The sequence below is a fragment of the Drosophila busckii genome, chromosome X (assembly GCF_011750605.1).
Source record: "Drosophila busckii strain San Diego stock center, stock number 13000-0081.31 chromosome X, ASM1175060v1, whole genome shotgun sequence".
NCBI classification, from domain to species: domain Eukaryota; kingdom Metazoa; phylum Arthropoda; class Insecta; order Diptera; family Drosophilidae; genus Drosophila; species Drosophila busckii.
The window spans coordinates 5,163,541-5,181,344 of NC_046608.1; the positions used below are offsets into that span (position 1 = coordinate 5,163,541).

General features: G+C 39.2%; 2 protein-coding genes across 5 annotated transcripts; one reads left to right on the forward strand and one right to left on the reverse strand.

Moving 5' to 3' along the window:
* The first annotated feature begins 192 nt into the window (after positions 1 to 192).
* Positions 193 to 17,649, forward strand: LOC108606390 (putative uncharacterized protein DDB_G0271606). 4 transcript variants are annotated; one of them, XM_033294492.1, is made up of 8 exons: positions 193 to 378; positions 471 to 639; positions 14,365 to 14,904; positions 14,968 to 15,214; positions 15,754 to 15,886; positions 15,950 to 16,112; positions 16,188 to 16,568; positions 16,852 to 17,649. In XM_033294492.1, the coding sequence occupies exons 3-8, from the start codon at positions 14,395 to 14,397 to the stop codon at positions 17,605 to 17,607; spliced, it is 2,190 nt and encodes a 729-aa protein (XP_033150383.1). In that variant the 5' UTR covers positions 193 to 378; positions 471 to 639; positions 14,365 to 14,394; the 3' UTR covers positions 17,608 to 17,649. The 4 variants fall into 4 exon arrangements, with proteins under 4 accessions (XP_033150383.1, XP_017851947.1, XP_017851948.1 ...); XM_017996458.2 differs by having other exon boundaries at positions 193 to 639; XM_017996459.2 differs by having other exon boundaries at positions 193 to 639; positions 15,950 to 16,091.
* Positions 9,710 to 11,335, reverse strand: LOC108605381 (DNA topoisomerase I, mitochondrial). Its single transcript, XM_017995050.1, has one exon. The coding sequence runs from the start codon at positions 11,333 to 11,335 to the stop codon at positions 9,710 to 9,712; it is 1,626 nt and encodes a 541-aa protein (XP_017850539.1).
* Positions 17,650 to 17,804: the final 155 nt, after the last annotated feature.

Here is a 17,804-nt window from a genome sequence, read left to right on the forward strand (position 1 = left end):
ACTACAAATTTAGCTGTATCTTTAGGCAGCTGATATTTTAGCTATAAAATAGTCAAACGGTGAGCACTTATTAATGGTATTTACCTCACTCGCACCTATTGCTTGTCTGTTGCTGCACTGCTTACACATACATACATAGTTGCTGTTCACGAGCAGTGACTCTTATGCGTGAGCACAGTGGCTGTAAAACTGTTGCGCAGTGCCCGTTGAACGCGCTTACAGTTGAGATTTGTAAGTTTGCTTTAAACTCTTATACGTGAAAGACGTGCGCCTGCGTCTGTTGGAAACAAATCTTTGATAGAAACGAAATTTGAAAGCAAAGGCGTGCAACGGTTTTTTGTCTTGTCTTTAAAGATTTGGTTTTCTGTTTTGTTCAGAGTGTGCAAGTTTTATTATTTTTTTTTTTGGTTTTTTATTTTTATTGCGCTGTGAAGTGAAAAGCATTCAAATTTTGTGCATATTTTATGAAGTTTGTAGATAAATTGTATATTTATTTAAATTGCTTGCTCGGCTCGGCTTGTAACTTGGACAGTTTTTTGTGCAATTTAGCTAAACGGCAAAGCAAAAATATGCAGCAACATTAATAACAACGACGTATGAACAAACAGCCGTAACAACAAATAAAACGCCAAGGAAGAGGTGAGCAAATAAAAATACCAAACAAGCAATTTATGCTGCTTCAAAATTAAGCAAAACAAACAAAATCAGGCACAAAAAAAAAATTCAAAAATCAACTGAATGACTGAATGCCTATCCCAGCTGGCACATATACATAGGCATATAGGCAATGCACACACACAGATACAAGACGCACACACACAAACTAGACATAACCTCATTAAATTTGTCGCTGTTGTTGTCCTCATTTTATCCGGCTGCTGCCATTGGAGGCCCCAACCAGCAGCAGCAGCAGCAGCAGCAGCCACAAAGCTTCGGAGTAGCAGTTTCTTCGATTATTGAGCCGTTTGACTTTTTCTCAACCGCGACGAACCTGTTGCCAAAGTAGAAAAAAAAAAAAACAAAATGAAAATATAAAATAAAAAAAGAAACAATAATAAAAACATTTCGTTGCCGCTGGCCAGCGACTCTAGAAATTTTTGCAAGTTCAACTTTAATTCGCAAATACTCTATAAAGTATAAAGCTGTGTGTTCTAACAGCAAAAATGAATTTAAAACTTGCTGCATGCCGCTGCAATTGAAAAATTAATCAAACTAGAATCTCTTTTTAGCATAGAAATCTGCTGGCAATTTGCAATTTCAAGCTGCAAAGCAATTTAAGAGTGTGCAGACTTCTAGATTGAGAATGATAACTGCTGGAATGGGCTTCGCTTGTCGCTGCCATGGCATTGCCATGAACTTGCTGGCCAGGCCAACTAGAGGCCAGAGAAGTTTCAGAACAGAGCACAGGCTTGAAAGCAATTTTCGTTTTGGATTCGCGTCAATTCGCTGCGCTTAGCGCAGAAAGATACAAAGATACATATTTCTAAAAAAAAAAAAAAAAAACACATTATTACCATTTGCTTGGAAAAAGTCGCGCTTGAAGTCCAATCAGTCGCAGCTTCAGCTTGAAGCTCCAGCTCATCTCAGTTGAGCTCGCGTCATTGTTGTTGGGGCCGAAAAGGAATTGAAAGTGCGACCGCGCGCATGCGCAATTAAGGCCAAGTGCGCAAAGCAAAGCAAAAGCTACAAAAAATAATAAAAATAATATACAAATAATAACACAAAACAAAATAGCACAATTATTTATATATGTATGTATAAAAATTCATCCGGCTAACAAAAGCGTTCCAAGTCAAAGTCGAAGGCTAAAATGGAGCAAAAAAAATTCACTTTTTATGTTTTTTTCTGTTGTTGTTGGTGGGGGACGCAGAACGGCAACGATATCTAGTTAGCTTTTTACAGCTGTATGTGTGTGTGTGTGTGTGTGTGTGTGCTTGGTGAAAATCAACATACAGGTTATACAGATTTATGATCACTTTCTGATATTGTTTTTGTTGTTGTTGAGTGCGTTCCTCCATAACGCGACGCGTCTGCTCTCAACTGTTTCAACTGTCTTGTCCAGTTTGCTGTAGATACAGCTACAGCTACAGATACAGATACATACTACTATATATGTAGGTTTGTAGTGTCTGTGCAACTGGTGGCAACATGTAGGTGAAGCCGCCAAGTGAAAAAAGATGCGAGAGAGTCGCTGTAGTTGTTGCGAGTTCACTTGGTCAGCCATAGATCGAGGTCAATCTGCTAGTCTGGCTGTAACGAAAAAAAAATCAAAAATATAAGTATCAGTATCAGTTATTTTTGCCAATACGAAAATGTTATTTATTTGCATACGCAATTGTTAAGCTGAAACTGAAGTAACCAATGCAAATATATAAATAATAAATAATGTCATTATATTAAAAAAAAAAAAACGCCTAATGCCCTAAAATATGATCATTTTAATAAAAACAAAATATTGTAAATAAATTTATAGACATATAATATTATTTTGTAAATTTAAAGCGACTAATATGCATATATTAATATATATGTTAGTCATTTATTTATTTTAAAATATATTTATAGACGCATTGTCAAAAATATTCAGTTTGTTTTTATTAAAACTACGCCTTTGATTAGCTACATATTGTATATATTTATATTTAAAGCAATATTTGTTTATTTGTATATAACAATGGTAACAAAAGCTATTGAAGGCTATAGAATAGCAAAAAATTGTAGCTTAACTATAAGCAAAGATTATAGAAGAGCAATATAAAGATATGCTTAGATTTTTAATATGAAGCTAGTGGATTTGCTTAGTAATAATAACGCTTAATTTGCAGCAATTTCTTTCTCTGCGCTTACAACTAAACATACGTTTGAACTTTTGATTTGAAGAAGAAGCAGTGCAAAAAAAAAACTTAAACTTGCGACATTGCAGAAAAAAAAACCTACAAATCTTAAGCCAAGCCCCAAGGCAAAGTTTCCGGTCTATGCTTGTGTGTGTGTGTGTGTGTGTTTGTGAAAGGTGCAGCTTTTGATCATCGCCTGCTCTAGAGCTATATAAAAATAAAAATCTACCTGTAGCTGTAGCATAATTTGTTATTGTTGCCTGCCTTTTATTTTTTTAATAATTGTAAATTGCATAGAAGGCGCGCATTTGTTATGGCTCGCTGGCTATGGAGCTGGGAGTTCCGGATTTTGCTGCAGTTGGAAATTGATTCTGAGCTGCTGACAAATACAAAAAAAAAAGCGGGAAGCAAACAAAAATTGTGAGCAGTAAGCGAGATAGAGAGGGGGGCGTGGCAGTTTGTTTATTTGTTCTGTTGCCAAAAAGCCAAAGCCAAAGCAAAAGTAAAGCGTTGAATGCAGTTAAAGCTATAGCGTGACTAATAGCCAATGACCAAGCCCCAAGACAGCAACAGCAACAGCAACTGAAATAGCAGCAACAGTTGCTGCTGCAAAACGTGGGAAAGCTAACGATCGCCCACGTTTATTAAGCTGGAGAGGATTGCTCTGGCCAGTGTTGCAGTTGCAGTTGCAGTGGCAGTGGCAGTTGCAGTTGCAGGCAGTGAAAGCTTTTGTTGCATGTGCCACGGCCTGCTGCATGCTCCGCATTCGTAATTGTTGCGCTTCATACCGCAAATATGCAAAGATATATATCGTATGTGTATATATATGCTGCCCGGATATTAAGCTATTGCTCTGGCGCTGCTAATTGGCCATGCAATTGACCAAAACTCGCTGCGCCGCTGTCATTGCCATCATCATTAGCTGTTGGCTTCCTTTTCTTAACGTTTCACAAATCGCAGTTAACACAAGATTCGAGCTCATTTGCTTAAAATAGTCGTTCCATTCACGTTCCCCACATTGTCAGGTTCAAGAATTTGGAATTTGGAATTTGGATTCATTACGCCAACGCATTTGCAACAATTTAAGGTCAATGGATTTTTACACAATAAAATACCAAAAACAAAACCATTGAAGCATCAAATGTCAGCCTACATGCCTAGCATATATACATATATGTACATAGTCTATAAAACAAATATATATAGCATAATTTTCTATGGTCAATTGAACTATTTTTATCATAAGCAAATTGAACTTTTCGTCGGCAGTGTCAAGTGAGCAAACACTTGGCATTTAAATTAGTTCAACTCTTGAATTTAATATTCAAATTTGACACCGCAGTTGATTTTGTTACAAATCATAAAAAACATATTTTATTAGCAATAAAATGCCTAAAAGCTTACGCACTATTAAGGCTGCGTTTTGTTCAAAATAAAGACATTAAAAAAAAGTGTATAATGAAAAATAAAACTTATAATGATTACGGTCCCTGGTTTTTACTTATATAAAGTTGCTAATTACAAAAAAAAAAAAATGCTGCGCTGTTGCTTTCATTTTGTCAATAATTCTTTTTAGCAGCTCACAGTTCTCTAACGATTTTGTTGTCACACTTTGTTAGAAAATTAAATTTACATTAAAAAGTAATATACATATTTAAAAGTCAGCTTAGATATATAATATAGCTAAATTTTGTATGCTAAATTAAAAATATATATATATATACTAGAGTTTAATTTTAGCTTAATTTTGTGTACATTTAAATTAATATCTATATAATATTTAAGCTTTGCAGCTACAAATATTACTCAAATTATTTCTTAAGTGCTATTGGGAAATGCTGAAGAATAACTTTAGTTTTATGAGCTGTTTAATAACTTACAAAATTTGTTAAGCTTTTTTAGTGTAGCAATCGTTTAGTGTTGCGCACCCCTCTTGCAGTCTACGCCACTGTCTACTGGTCCTATATACATATATAGGCAATAGCATTGTGCTCTTTTATTTTCTAACTCGCACATTATATTTATCTGATATTTTTTTCATTCATTTTTGCTAGTTTTTTGGCTTTTTGCTGCCCGCATCAATTCATACGCCGCTTTGGCCATATATATAAATATATATATATATATATATATATATGTTATTGTCTAACAAAAAGCAATAGGCAACTGGCTATGCATAGTTAGTTAGACAGATAGACGGACACACACTCGAGCTCATTGATCTGTGGGTGTACTTTATAAAAGATTTTGTTATTGTTATTGTTGTTCGTTTGGAAAGCCGCAACAATCAACATTTACATTTGTTTTGGCTGCCTTTTTTTTTTTTTTTTACCATAATTGTGGGCACTACAATGGCTTTAACATGATAAATAGTAAATGCAAACGTTTTGCTCCATTTCATTTTCAACTGATTTGCTTTGCTTTAATTTCATTTGTCATTAGTTTGCGTGTGTGTGTGTGTGTGTGTGTGTGTGTGGTGCGGGCACAGGAAATAAATAGAAACAGTTAGTTAATGATTTAATTTTTGAGTTCTAGTCGCAGTAGAAGCGTTAATTGTTATTAGCAGGAAATTAGTTAATTTGCATAATTGTATAAACAAAAGATAAGCACAAGATATAATTAAGATTGGAATAGCATTAAGTTGAAAATGAATTAAAGCGGAGCTTAATGAAATTATAATAAATAAAAATTATATTGAGAGAATAAGCGCGCTGAATTATTTATTAAGTATCTAAGCTACAAATGAAATATAATTTATATATTAAGTAGCTTAAGTCTGAGTTATTTTTATAAGCTTAAGACTTAAAATTGAGATACAAATAATATATTTATTAAGAGCTAAGTCTCGTTCATTTTCAATTCAAATTAAATATAATGTATTTATTAAATCTGCTACTTATATAAACAAATAAAGCTTAAGATAATAAATAAATAGCTATGGACTTATCAGACTTAAGTTAAGCTTCGATACAAATGAAATATAATTAAGTTATGAAGTAACTCAAGTCTGCATTATTTTCATAAGCTAAAGTCTTGTACCAAACTTAGAGATACAAATAAATCTGAACGTATGATTGATCACTGCAACTAACTAACTAACTAACTGGTTCTCTCTGCTGCTGTCCGTGTTGCCAGCTGCCAGTTTTTATTCGAAAACGTGTCCTAGTGTTATTTATGCTGCCGTTGAGAGCTACTTGGGCTACTTTTCCCCTTAATGCATGTCAAGCCGTGCCGGACTGTTGAAAGCTGATTTGAGTTCAATAGCGTGGCCTCAATGGCTGTGCTTGGGCTTGGGCTTTGGCCCACTCCACTCCCATGATCCGCTTAGCGACGACCCCCCTCCCCACACACATCATATAAAAAGCATAGATGACAAAATGACAGCGTCAAGGTCATGCTGTGGGGCCGCCGCCAGACCACACCCAATGTCCCCAATGGAATGTGGCGCTCTGTAGCTTTGTGGGTTCGGGGTTCAAGCTGTTGCAGCAATTGTTGCTGCTGCCGCTGCTGCTGCTGCTGATGGGTTAAATATTCAACAACATGTAATCGTCTTACGCTGGTGATGTCATTTATGAAAATGAAATGAGAACTTTTGCAATCCACACTGCACAATGCACAACCAAACTGAAAACGAAAGTGTAAAAACGGTTTCCAAATCTCTTTTCAAAAAATGCATAAAAAACTGCAGTTAGTCGAAATCGAAATCGAAACGAAACGAAAGCGCAGCGAAAACCTGAAATCGAAATAAATTTGGATTTGGACTAGCGAGCGAGCGAGCGATAAATAAATTTATACGAATAGAAAAAGAAAATTTTCGTCATGCTTATACAATGTTTATTTAATGTTGTTGTTGCTTTATTTACATTACTGCAACAACCGCAGCAACAGCAGCAACATTCACAACAACAGCAACACCCATCGTTAGCATCTAAATGAATTCAATTAAAAATTCACAATCAACCATAAATAACTAACTTGGAACGCTTGGCGGCATTTGCTGCTTTGGCTTTAACTTTTCGCTGCGCTCTTTTGACTAACGAATGCAAAAATAGCAACAACAACAGCAACAGTAATAACAGCAATAACTAAACAAAAATTAAATTAACAGCACACGGTCGCGCATAGTTGTGCACAGTGGTGCTAAAGCACTAAAAATATATTTACATTGCATTGCAGCAATTTGTGCTCATGGCTGCTTTAGAAGGTGTGAAAACCTTGGGGAATTTGCATATTGGGAAACTACAAAAACTGAAGTGATAGAAATATAGAAATATATGATAAATAGATTTCATTATGCCCAACAAATAATCTGTCGTTTGAATTATGTAAGCTACTTAAACATAACTGATTAATTAGAAATGTGTTGCTTGAGAAAATCATCGCAACTGCTTTATAGATCCGATTGAATATTGAAATTTCCTGTTGATTGTTCACATTGATAAGCAAAAGTTCTGTAAGCGCAAAACAAATAGAAATAAATATAGAACTAAAGATAAATACTATGTGACAAATGCGTCACATATATAATGAAGAATTATATAGTAATATTTATTTATTTATTTATTTTAATTGTAGCATAGAATTAAATTCTATGGTACAAATTGGTATTGGCAGAGCAACAAAGGCCTTCAGGCTGATATAGTAATATATTAAGATTAATATATAGGATGTGCCCTTAATAATTATATAGCAATATATTAAGATTAATATACAGGATGTGCCATTATCTGTTGTTGAAACGAAGATGGACACAAAATAAATTCAAAACTATTGCAAAATGATTTGAAAAGTTTGCCATGTGATTATTTTATAAAAGTAGAAAATACTATAATGTTATTATTATTCAACACATAGTTTCTGCAACTAATTAAAAATGATCAGCAGCTATATTTATAAACAATTTGCAATTAAAATGAAATAGATTGTGCAAATGCTAAGCATTTTTGTATTTGATGCTTATGCTCAAGGCAAATGGCATTTGCCACACTGTGCGGACAACAAATAAAGCGAACGCAAATCAAATGAAGGCAGTTAGTATGAAGTGTGCATAAAAGTGCGACTGCGACTACGACTGCGACTGCGACTGCGGCACGGAGCGTGGGAAAAATAAAAATTCAAACTGAACGCTGCGTTTGCTTTTGAGAGCTGTGGACCCGGTCTGACCACCAAAGTTGATATTTGCAAAATACAGCATATATATAAATAAATATATAACTATATGTATATGTAGTGCTAAGCCCTAAAGCTTAAGTTTATTACTCATACGCCGCGTGGCAATTTCTTTGCGCATATTTTAGGGTCAAAACACTTTTAAAGAAATTAAGACTGATCGCTGCGCCAAAACTAAGGCGTGTGTGTTGCTGTTTATGATTTTTTTTGTGGCCGAAAGACTTATAGACTTTCATTGATGGAAACTTTTTAAAAGGCAAAATCAAAATGCCGTCAAGAATAGCGCCGCAAGCTAAAAAAATGCGAACAGGTTTATGGCAATTTTTTTTGCTTCACATTGTTATTTTCTTCTTGGGTAGAGATACACTACACTTTGGCCGCCAAACTAACAGTTAACTGCTTAGTGTGTGTGTGTGTGAAGTACATAAATTACATTGGCAGTTGCTGTTGCTGTTGTTGCTGCTGCTGCTGTCATCGCTGGCGTGTTGATTGTTTGCTTGAAATTGTCGCCAGCCAGATTGGACGCTTTGTTGGCTCCGCCAGGCAGGCCTAACTATATAAACAACACAGCCAAGACTCAACAGTGAGTTATATGTGCGTTCTGCGTCACTGGAACACGGTCCGGCGCTCAAAGGGGAGGCGGGGGGCACCGATTGCGCAACGTTTACAATTGACGATTTATGCGGCATACAATAGAAATGCTTTGTCTTACATTTATATATAGACTGGCGATAAATATTGCATATATGAAGCTATAGCCAGACAGCATAACAATTATTTTATAAGCAGCTAAAGTTTGTTGCACAGCGGGGACACAATGAATATTTCCCAGAGCTCCCAAAATTTCACAAGCTGTTTGCTCAGGAAAATATTGTACAGACTCGCTCACTCTCTAAACAGAACACTTCTATCTTGTTTCTCTCGTCCTTTCTGTTTTATGCTGATCGGTGAGAGAACATACGAAGCGCTGGGATAATTTTTGCTCCACGCTCCTTAACTGAGCCTCGGCAACTGAGCAAAATGATTTGCTATCGCTAGCAAAGCATGTGCGCTGATTTGTATAAGTATAAGAAGTAGAAGTATAAGTCTATAGTATAAGCTGCAGCGCACGCATTGACTGCTACTGTATAAGTCGAAGTTTAAGTGCTGCGTATAAGCATTAGCTGCAGTCGCTCCCGCTCACACCGTATACAAAACGAAAACAGCGAGAGCGAGAGAGCAGCAAAAAGGAAGAAGAAGCTAAGTAACCTAAGAGCGCAGTCCGCTACCTTGTATTATTCTATTCGAGTGAGCGCGTGCATAAAGAGAGCGACAAGAAACTCTCACTGATTGAGCAAAAGTAGCACGCTGAGTAAAAACAGGGCTGAAGTGTCTTTTTGATCCCGTTTTCTTTTTGGGACTTTTTGCAAAAAGGGACTACTTCATGCGAGCTCTGATATTTTCAAAGTTGCAAAGTTAAATGGACATGCGCGCATCGGCATGATCTTGGATGCAATGGATCATGAGCGGCTTCCTCTGCTTCCAGCTGCTCCCAGCTGCTGCCGCTCGTCACGAATCTTTGCCTCTTTGCAGCGCGTGCTGCGTGCAAATCAATTGACTGCCCAAGTGCAACAAGAATAAACATTTATTTTTAATAATGCCGCACTAATGTTGTGACTTGAAATTTAAGCTCCCGCATATACATTAAAGATTAAGCATACGCAGCGTTAGAAGCGAAAGCTGGCATCGGCTACAGATATAGCCCAGTCGAATTTGGTGCGCAGCGCTGCACTGAATATCTTCTCAATGGGCACGCCGTGCTTGCTGCACCAGGCGACAGTAATGCGTGGATCCAAGTAGTTCATCTTCGAGGTGTTCAGGGCCAGAGAGCTGCGCAGCGTGGCAGCGTTTAGCTGCGACTCCAGCATGGCCAGTTCGTTCTGCAGTTGCATTAGTCTGCGCGCGTGGTTGGCTGTGGATACAGGCAAAGTGGTCGGTCTGGTGCGCCGCAAGTTGTCAATGGCCAATTGCTTGGCGCGTATGGCGCGCTTAAAGCTGTTCAGTTTATTCTTGGCCGCCTTGGTCGGCGCGCGCTGATGATTGCAAAACTTGGCAGCATTAGCATTGGCTATGGTATAGGCATTGAGCTTGTCCTTGAGCGAGCGTGTCACATCGGGTGCGAGCTCATCCAGGCACGACTGCAGAAGCTTGGATGCATTGTAGGTGCGAAACACTTTGGCGGTCAGTCCGTGCATCAGCGAGCTGAGATGCTGATTGAGCTTCTTCGCCGCCAGCTGATCGAAGATCAGATCCTTGGGCTGCTTGTGCTGCATAAAGCTGCGCAGATTCTCAAACACGTGCTGGCCAACAACCAGTTTCCGGCGAAACTGTATCGAGTCCTTGCCCAGAAAGTTGAGCTCCACCACGTGAGCAGAGCCCTGCAGCTGCTCGAACAGTTGCAAATGCTCGACGCGCAGAGTGCAGCAGCCCTCGGTGTCCGCCGTGTTCTCCGACTTGTCGTTGCCCACGCGCAGCATGAGCCTGTCGATGAAGTAGAGCGCCACGCCGCGCTGTCGCTGCATCAGATTGGGTGACTTCCAGTCCTCCCAGTACGACTGGCGTATGCTCTGTATATGGTTGGACAGACGACGCGCCAGCTCGAACTTGTTCAGGTCGCGTATGCCCTGCAGGCGTGAAGCGCTGCTCAGCAGCATGTACTTGTAGCCGGAGGTGACGGTGTCGTGCCAACGCGCTAGCCAGGCTACGGATTGATTGTGCTGCACTGCCTGCCAGTGATGACCGGCCGGAGCAGCTGGCACTGCGAGGGGACTGCAGTTTATGGTCACATCTTCGGGTCGAATGCGTGGCTTAAGCGTGCCCATAAGCGGATGATTGCCACGCCCCAGGAATATGCCCGCTGGCTCAATGCGATAGTTGCCAATGCGCTCCAGCCTGCCATCAATGGAGCAGTAGCCATAATGTTGTTGCTCCAGCTGTTGCTGCCGCTGCTGCTGCTGCCTACGGCTTGTGACGTCTTCGCCTTGGCGCTGCAAGTGCTGAGCAATGCGCTCAAAGCCGCAGAGGCTCAGCTCCTGTACAATGCTCCGCTCGTTCTCACCCATCAGCATGCGAAACTGGCTAAAGAAATTGGCTCGGAATATCTCATTCTGTGCCACTGGTCGGCCCAGCAGTTTGGCATACCAGGTGGCAGCCTCTTCAGCCGCCAGCGACAGCCGCATGGGCTGGCCATTGTAGAGCATTTGCACCTGATCCGGCAAGCGCACATAGGGCGGCGGAAATAGCGGCCCGACGTGCTGCAGTGAGTGCCACTTGATCTTGTCCTCGTTGCCCATCACGCTCAGCTGCTCATGCCAGGTCGATGGTGAACTGTTAACTGCGCTCCCTGTATCATCACATTGTATGATTGGCAGACTCTCCTCATCGCTCTCCAGTTCAACATCAGCATCCTCTTCATTTGGCTCCACATGCTCCTCCTCCGGCTGCTGCTGTTGCTGCTGCTCCTGCTGTTGCTGCTGCTGCTGCCGCAAGAAAGCAGCGCGACGAGTTGCTGCAAATTTGTAGGGCCAGCCATTGAGCAAATTTCTGTGACTTGGCATCGTGTTGTATAAAATATAGCAAATGTTCTTGTATAAAATAAAATAATTGATCGACTAATATATGAAATATAAATGTTTTACAGAGCTAAGACTATTTATTAACTTGAGTTTCTGTATAGAAATGAGCTCTCAGCTGAGTTGTTGGCTAGACTGAGGTGCAAACTGATTGTCAGAGCCTGTCTAGATGCCAAGGAGAGGGGGGAGCTTGCTTAGTTGAAATCAATTTCAGAATAGATCTAAGCTAAGTCTTTGAGCAAATTTTAAATTCTTTATCAATCAGCAGCAGTCCGTGCATTGGAAATGTACAGAAATTGTATTAGAACTTTTACTAAATAAAGGTATAAGTAGTATGTAGTATATATGTGATAAATAATATTTTATAAGCAACAAGCAAGCTGTAATTGAATATTATTATTATATATATATTTTGTGCTTGAAGAAAATCATCATTGAAATTCATGTAATTTGCATTTACTTCTTACAAACAATAATTATTTATTTCTTTCTGATTACAATTTTTAATCAAAAATATGTTATGAAATTTGAAATTAGTTTTTATTTATTTTTGAGGCAACTATTTCTGCTTCTTGCCTTTTCGCCTTGGGTTTAATGTTAAAATTTATTACAATAAATATTTATTTTTTCATATTGAGTTTAATGTTAATATTTTATTTATTTATCTATTTTTGCTCTTCTTTGTCCGCCCTGGTTATAACTATATATTAAATTGCTCTACCTGGGAAGTTAACTGTTGAGCTTGATTGAGTTCGAGCGATTAACTTGCTAGTTACAGTTTGAAATGCCACAAATAGTTGCAAGTTAATTATTAAATAGTCTTGCTACGCTTGAATTTCATTCACTTTGCCATTTAATGATAAGAATTTCTTATTGTTTAATTGAGCGCTGCAGGCAGTTCGACTAGTTTTTTGTCTTTCTATCTGATTTACTCAGAATAAATTTTGATTTATTTTATTGCTTTCAGAATTCGAAATGATATCGTAAACTAGGTTATCGTTTATAGATAAATCAGCAAACAAAACAAGCAGCGTGCGCCTTTGACAAACTTCAAATTACAGCAATACAAATGTTATTGAGATAGCAGGCAGTGAGTTTTTAATTATAAATAAAAGAGCAGCGGCATTTGTAAGTCGAATTCTTTGAAGAGCACAAAAGCAAATGAAGTTGTAAAAGTTGAAATTTAGTTTGTGATTGTGTAAATAAGCATTTGTTAGTATATTAAAATGCAACTTTTTAGTTTAACCAAATTCAAATAAACGTTATAAGTGAAAAATACGATACAAGAGAACGCTGCGAATTTTTTTTTCTTATAGAAATGTTTGATTTTGAGAAAATTTATGCTACGAAATTAAACTGAATTGTTGCTTTGTTTGTTTTTTAAACATTTTCAAACAAGTTATAGTAAAAGTTATATAAAAAACTATGCTAAGCATTTTTTCATTGAATAATTAAAGTGACAAAATATATTAAAAGCAGCAAAGCTTCTATGCAGCAAATAAAAAAAATATATATATTTATAACACATTTCTTTAACGAAATGATAAACAAAAATGTTTGCAGCTGTGATTGAAATTGAAATGAATTCTTGTTTATCTTGACTTGCTGTTGCAAAATCTGGCAACTTATAGCGAAAGTTATATCAAATGCTACTGATTCTTTCAGCTTACTTATATTTTTTTTTAAAGTAAAGTCTGAAATTGTAGACAGAGCTTGTAATTAAGTCAAGCATGGTCAAGTCGCAGTCGCAGTCAGATCGTCATAGCTTAACCTTGGGGGTGAAATTTGTAAGCCTGGCTGGTTGGCTGGCTGGCACCTGTTGCCAAATGATCTGGTCTGGCTGCTAAACCAGTTGGGAGAGAACCTTACAAGTGTCGGCCAAGCCAAGCTGGACAGCAAGCTCAAGTTGCGTTCTCAATGACAAAAATAATAACACGTTAGTTGCATAAAAAACAGCAGAAGAAGAAGCAGAATGAAAAAAAAATTTATATGGGTCGCCGCACAACAAGTTACGAGCAAAAGCTGCAAGAGCTTGAATCTATTGATGTGCGCTACTTTACAAATAGCAGTGGCGGGGTGAGCAGGGGGAGGGGGGGGGTCGTGTAATTATACAAAGCGGTTTAAGCCGTTAACTATTGGCAGCAAGCTGAGTGGAAGTAACTTGGCCTATAACTTGGGGACACACAATTGCCACAACGATTTGTGATAAATGAAGTCACATTATTTATGCAGCAGCGTTTTGGCTTAATGTTTATTAATCATACAAGTCTATAATTTAATGATTTGCTGCTAGCTGCAGTTGAAGGTTGGCAAAAGTTGGAAGCTGCTGAATTTGAAAAGTTCTTTGGCTAACATTAGTTGCTGCTTCATTGAAATCTTATAAATCAAAGTGCTTAAATCATTATAAACATAAATGTTTTAGCTATGCATAGCACATATAAAATTAGTATAAATATAACTTTAATTTTTAGTCAAGCTTATGCTTAATATAAAATAAATATAATAGCAAAATACTTTAAAGATTTCCAATTGAGCTTGGCGCTTTTTCTTATTGATTTGGCAAAAATTTTAATCTGAATTTAAAGATAGTTTAGGTTAGGCCGGTAGGTGACCTCACATAGACCAACATTGGTCCTTAGTGTAATGAAGATAATTTGATAGAACATTAAATTATAATTCGATAGCACATTAAATTATTGAATTTCATTTGAACATTAATAACTCAACCTTTGTTACTTCTCGCCTTGCAGTTGGACGTGCTTGAATATTTCTTTAGAAGAATGTCTGCTGCTACCACCCACATGGCGCTGCCGGCGCAGGCAGTGAGCTCTGCTGCTGCGGCGCTGGGGAAGCGCGGCCACAAGCGCTCGGTGTCGCTGGAGAACAACGCGCCGCTGGCGTTGCGGAGTACGCCGAGCTTGAGCAGCATGGGCATGGGATCGCCGCTGCTGCAGCTGGCGGGTGGCGCTGCCCATGGAGCGCTGCACACGGGCACGCTGAAGTCGCGTCAAGAGCAGCGGCGGCTGAGCCAGAAGTTTGGCAGTCATAGCAATCTGGATGATGCGCTGACGGCGCCGCAGATGCGCAGCAAGTTTCACAATATACGGCAAATGTTTGAGCTGAGTCGCAGCTGCGCTGCCGGCGAATTGAGCGAGAGCAAGAGCGGCGAGGAGCAATCGCTGCAATCGCTGCCGGCGCTGCTGGTGCGACGCACTACGCCCATCGCCGCGGGCAGTCGTTTGGCAATTAGCGAGCAGCAGCAACAGCAGCAGGGTGAGCCATTGGAGCAGGTAAGTCTTTTGGGCGTAGTAGGCGTGGCTGCAGCTTTTGAAATTGATTAATGTCGCTTGCAGCAAAACTTTTTGCGTCCGATTGCCTTCAAGCCCATTCCCTTTGAACCAGACTATCGCATTGCCAGCCAGCAGCAACAGCAGCAGCAGCAACATACACAACAGCAACAACAACAACAACAGTTGCAACAACAACAGCAGCACCAGCACCAGCAGCAGCAGCAACCAGCGCTGGCGGCAGAGCGTTATGGCTATGGCTCGACACCTTCATTGGTGCCGTTAGTCACGCCAGCAACACAAAAGTTTGGCAGTAAGTTTTTCATTTGTTAAATAATTAAAGATTTCACACGCTTGTTTTTTATATCAGAGACTTAATTTGATAACTTAGGCAGGATTGAATAAACTTATTGAAAAAAGCTAAATGCTTGAATAAATATTTTAAAATAACTTGGTAGCACTTAAAAATAAATATGTTGGCTGTGTAAATAAATTTTATATTTTATATATTTATTATAAAATGTTACCAAGAGTGAACTCATTAGTTTAACTAAAGTATTTATTGAAGGCTATAAACTAAAATGAATTAAAGAAGCAAAATATATTGCCTGAATAAATGTTTAATAATATCATAGCAGTATTTAAATAATTATTAGTTTGTTTGCAATTAATTTTTAGAAAAGTTGCATAACAAAATTCAATACTAAAGAATTCCAAATAAGATTTATAAGTTCCAGCTCGAAATAAAAGAATTAGGCAGAGAATATTTTTGTCTCCTGTATTCTGTAAAAAAATTAATTAAAATTCTCTATAAACTATAATAATTTATGGTTGATTAACTTTCAATTTTAGGCACCACCGATCTGCGTCACTTGGCGGCGCGTCGACGCGGGCAGCGAATTGTGCAGCGCCACAGCAATGAGGATCACTTGGCGCTGGGTCTGGAGTACCTGAATGGTCATGATAGACCCGATGGCGCTAGCAGGTGAGCTTAACTAACAGCTATGTTAACTAACAGTGACTTAACATTTCGTCTCTGCTTCGATAGTAAGAACAGCGCTGGCGCTGCTGCTGGCAGTGATCTGACGCCGTCGCCCTCGGACTCGGGCATATCAGAGCTGGAGGCGGCGCTCAAGGATCGCGACTCGGAGCTGTCGTATCTGCGACAGGCCATGGAACACAATGAGAAAGTAATTTTCACAGTCCAAAAGGTTAACAAGCAATGCAGCCGACCAAACAGTCTAACTAATAGTCAATCCCACCCCGAATCCCTTCACTGCTTGCAGGACAAGGAGGTCTACTGGGAGCATGAGACACAGCGCCTGAAGCTCTACTACGAGGCGCAGCAGCGCGAGTATCAGCTGAAGTTTAAGAAAATGGAGCAGCTGCTGGCGCTGCAGCAATTTCAGCTGAAGCAGCACAAGCTGCGCCAGAGCGAGCAGCTACAGAAGCTGCAGCAGCAGCTCGACCAGGTCAAGTGCAGCAATCAGAGCCTTAAGCATCACGAGCAGCAGCTACAGTGCTCCGCCGTCGGCTTGAATCAGCAGCTGGAGCAGGCGCAGCAGACGGTCGCATCGCTCAGGACTCAACTGGAGGACAGCGAGTGGAAAGTGTGCGAGCGCAATGGCGAGATAGCTTTACTCAAGACGCAGCTCAAGGAGGCGCATGTGAGTTCCTAGCTAATTTATTATTAATATTGAAATAACAAAACAAATATAATAATAAACAAAAGTCTTAACAACGAAAACTAAAGTAATAATAATAAATTTTATAAAAAAATATAGAGCAAAAATCTGTGATATAAACTTATTCATAAAAATTATTATAAAAAAAAGTAGCTTAGCTTTTTAAGTAAACAAAAGTCTATTGTTGCTTTCAAAAAGAAATATATATAAATATTAAATGAAAATTGCTGACTTAATATAATAAAATATTCTCAACATTCCGCAGGTGGAACTCAATATGAAGGATCACGCTATACTCAGTCTGCGGCACAGCAATAACAACAACAACAACAACAATAATAATAATAACAACAACAACTGCAAGAGCAACACATGCCAAAGTCAACCAAAGCAGCAGACAACTGAGAGCAAGCAGCAGCAGCAGCAGCAGCAGCAGCAAGTGGATGCACACTTGGGGCAACAGCAGCAGCTGCATAAGATTCTAGCGCTGAAGGATCAGGTGATAGGTGCGCTGACCAATGAGCTGGCCAAGCTGCGCAAGGAGCTCTCGGATCTGGCCATTGCACACGAGTATGGCGAGGAGCCTTGTGGCCGCTATACGCGACTCAAGCAGCAGCTGGACAATCTCAATGAGATTTGCCAAAAGACGCACAAGTATGCGCAGGAGTCGGCGGCGCCGCAGCAGCTGGACGCAATCATAGAGCGACTGCAGCTGAATCAGAGTCAGCCGGCGGGACAAGCGCTGGACACGCTGATTGAGGAGTCGACCAATTATGCTGAGGATATTGCCAATTTGCGACAGAAGCTCGATGACTTTCGCCTCAATCTGGAGCTGGAGAAGCGTCAGTGGAGCGCTGAGAAGGACAAAGTGCTCAGCTATCAGAAGCAGCTGCAATCCCACTATATACACATGTATCAAAAGCTGCGCTGCCTGGATGCAACAACAGCTGCAGCTGGAGTTGGAGCTGGAGCAGCTGCCAGCGTGGAGCCAACAGAGCAAACTAAACTTAGTCTGAGTTAAGTTTAAACTTAATCCTCTGCTGCCCAGTCGTTCGTTTTTAACACAACACTATAATATCTTTTTCTTAAAGTTAAGTTTACATTTTTTTTTTGTTGTGCTTTATCTATTCGTTAATTGTTGTCGAATTTATTTGAAAGCACTTTATATACTATACTTTTAATAGTAAATAATATTTTCCAATATACATATATATTTCA

What these genes read in the sequence shown, in the direction of transcription:
- LOC108605381 (XM_017995050.1), bottom strand. Translation starts at nt 11,335, where the DNA reads ATGGGCAACGAGGACAAGATCAAGTGGCACTCACTGCAGCACGTCGGG.
- LOC108606390 (XM_017996458.2), top strand. Translation starts at nt 14,395, where the DNA reads ATGTCTGCTGCTACCACCCACATGGCGCTGCCGGCGCAGGCAGTGAGC. An exon ending in AGGGTGAGCCATTGGAGCAG is followed by an intron (nt 14,905 to 14,967) that starts GTAAGTCTTTTG and finishes TGTCGCTTGCAG; the next exon opens with CAAAACTTTTTGCGTCCGAT. An exon ending in AGCAACACAAAAGTTTGGCA is followed by an intron (nt 15,215 to 15,753) that starts GTAAGTTTTTCA and finishes TTTCAATTTTAG; the next exon opens with GCACCACCGATCTGCGTCAC.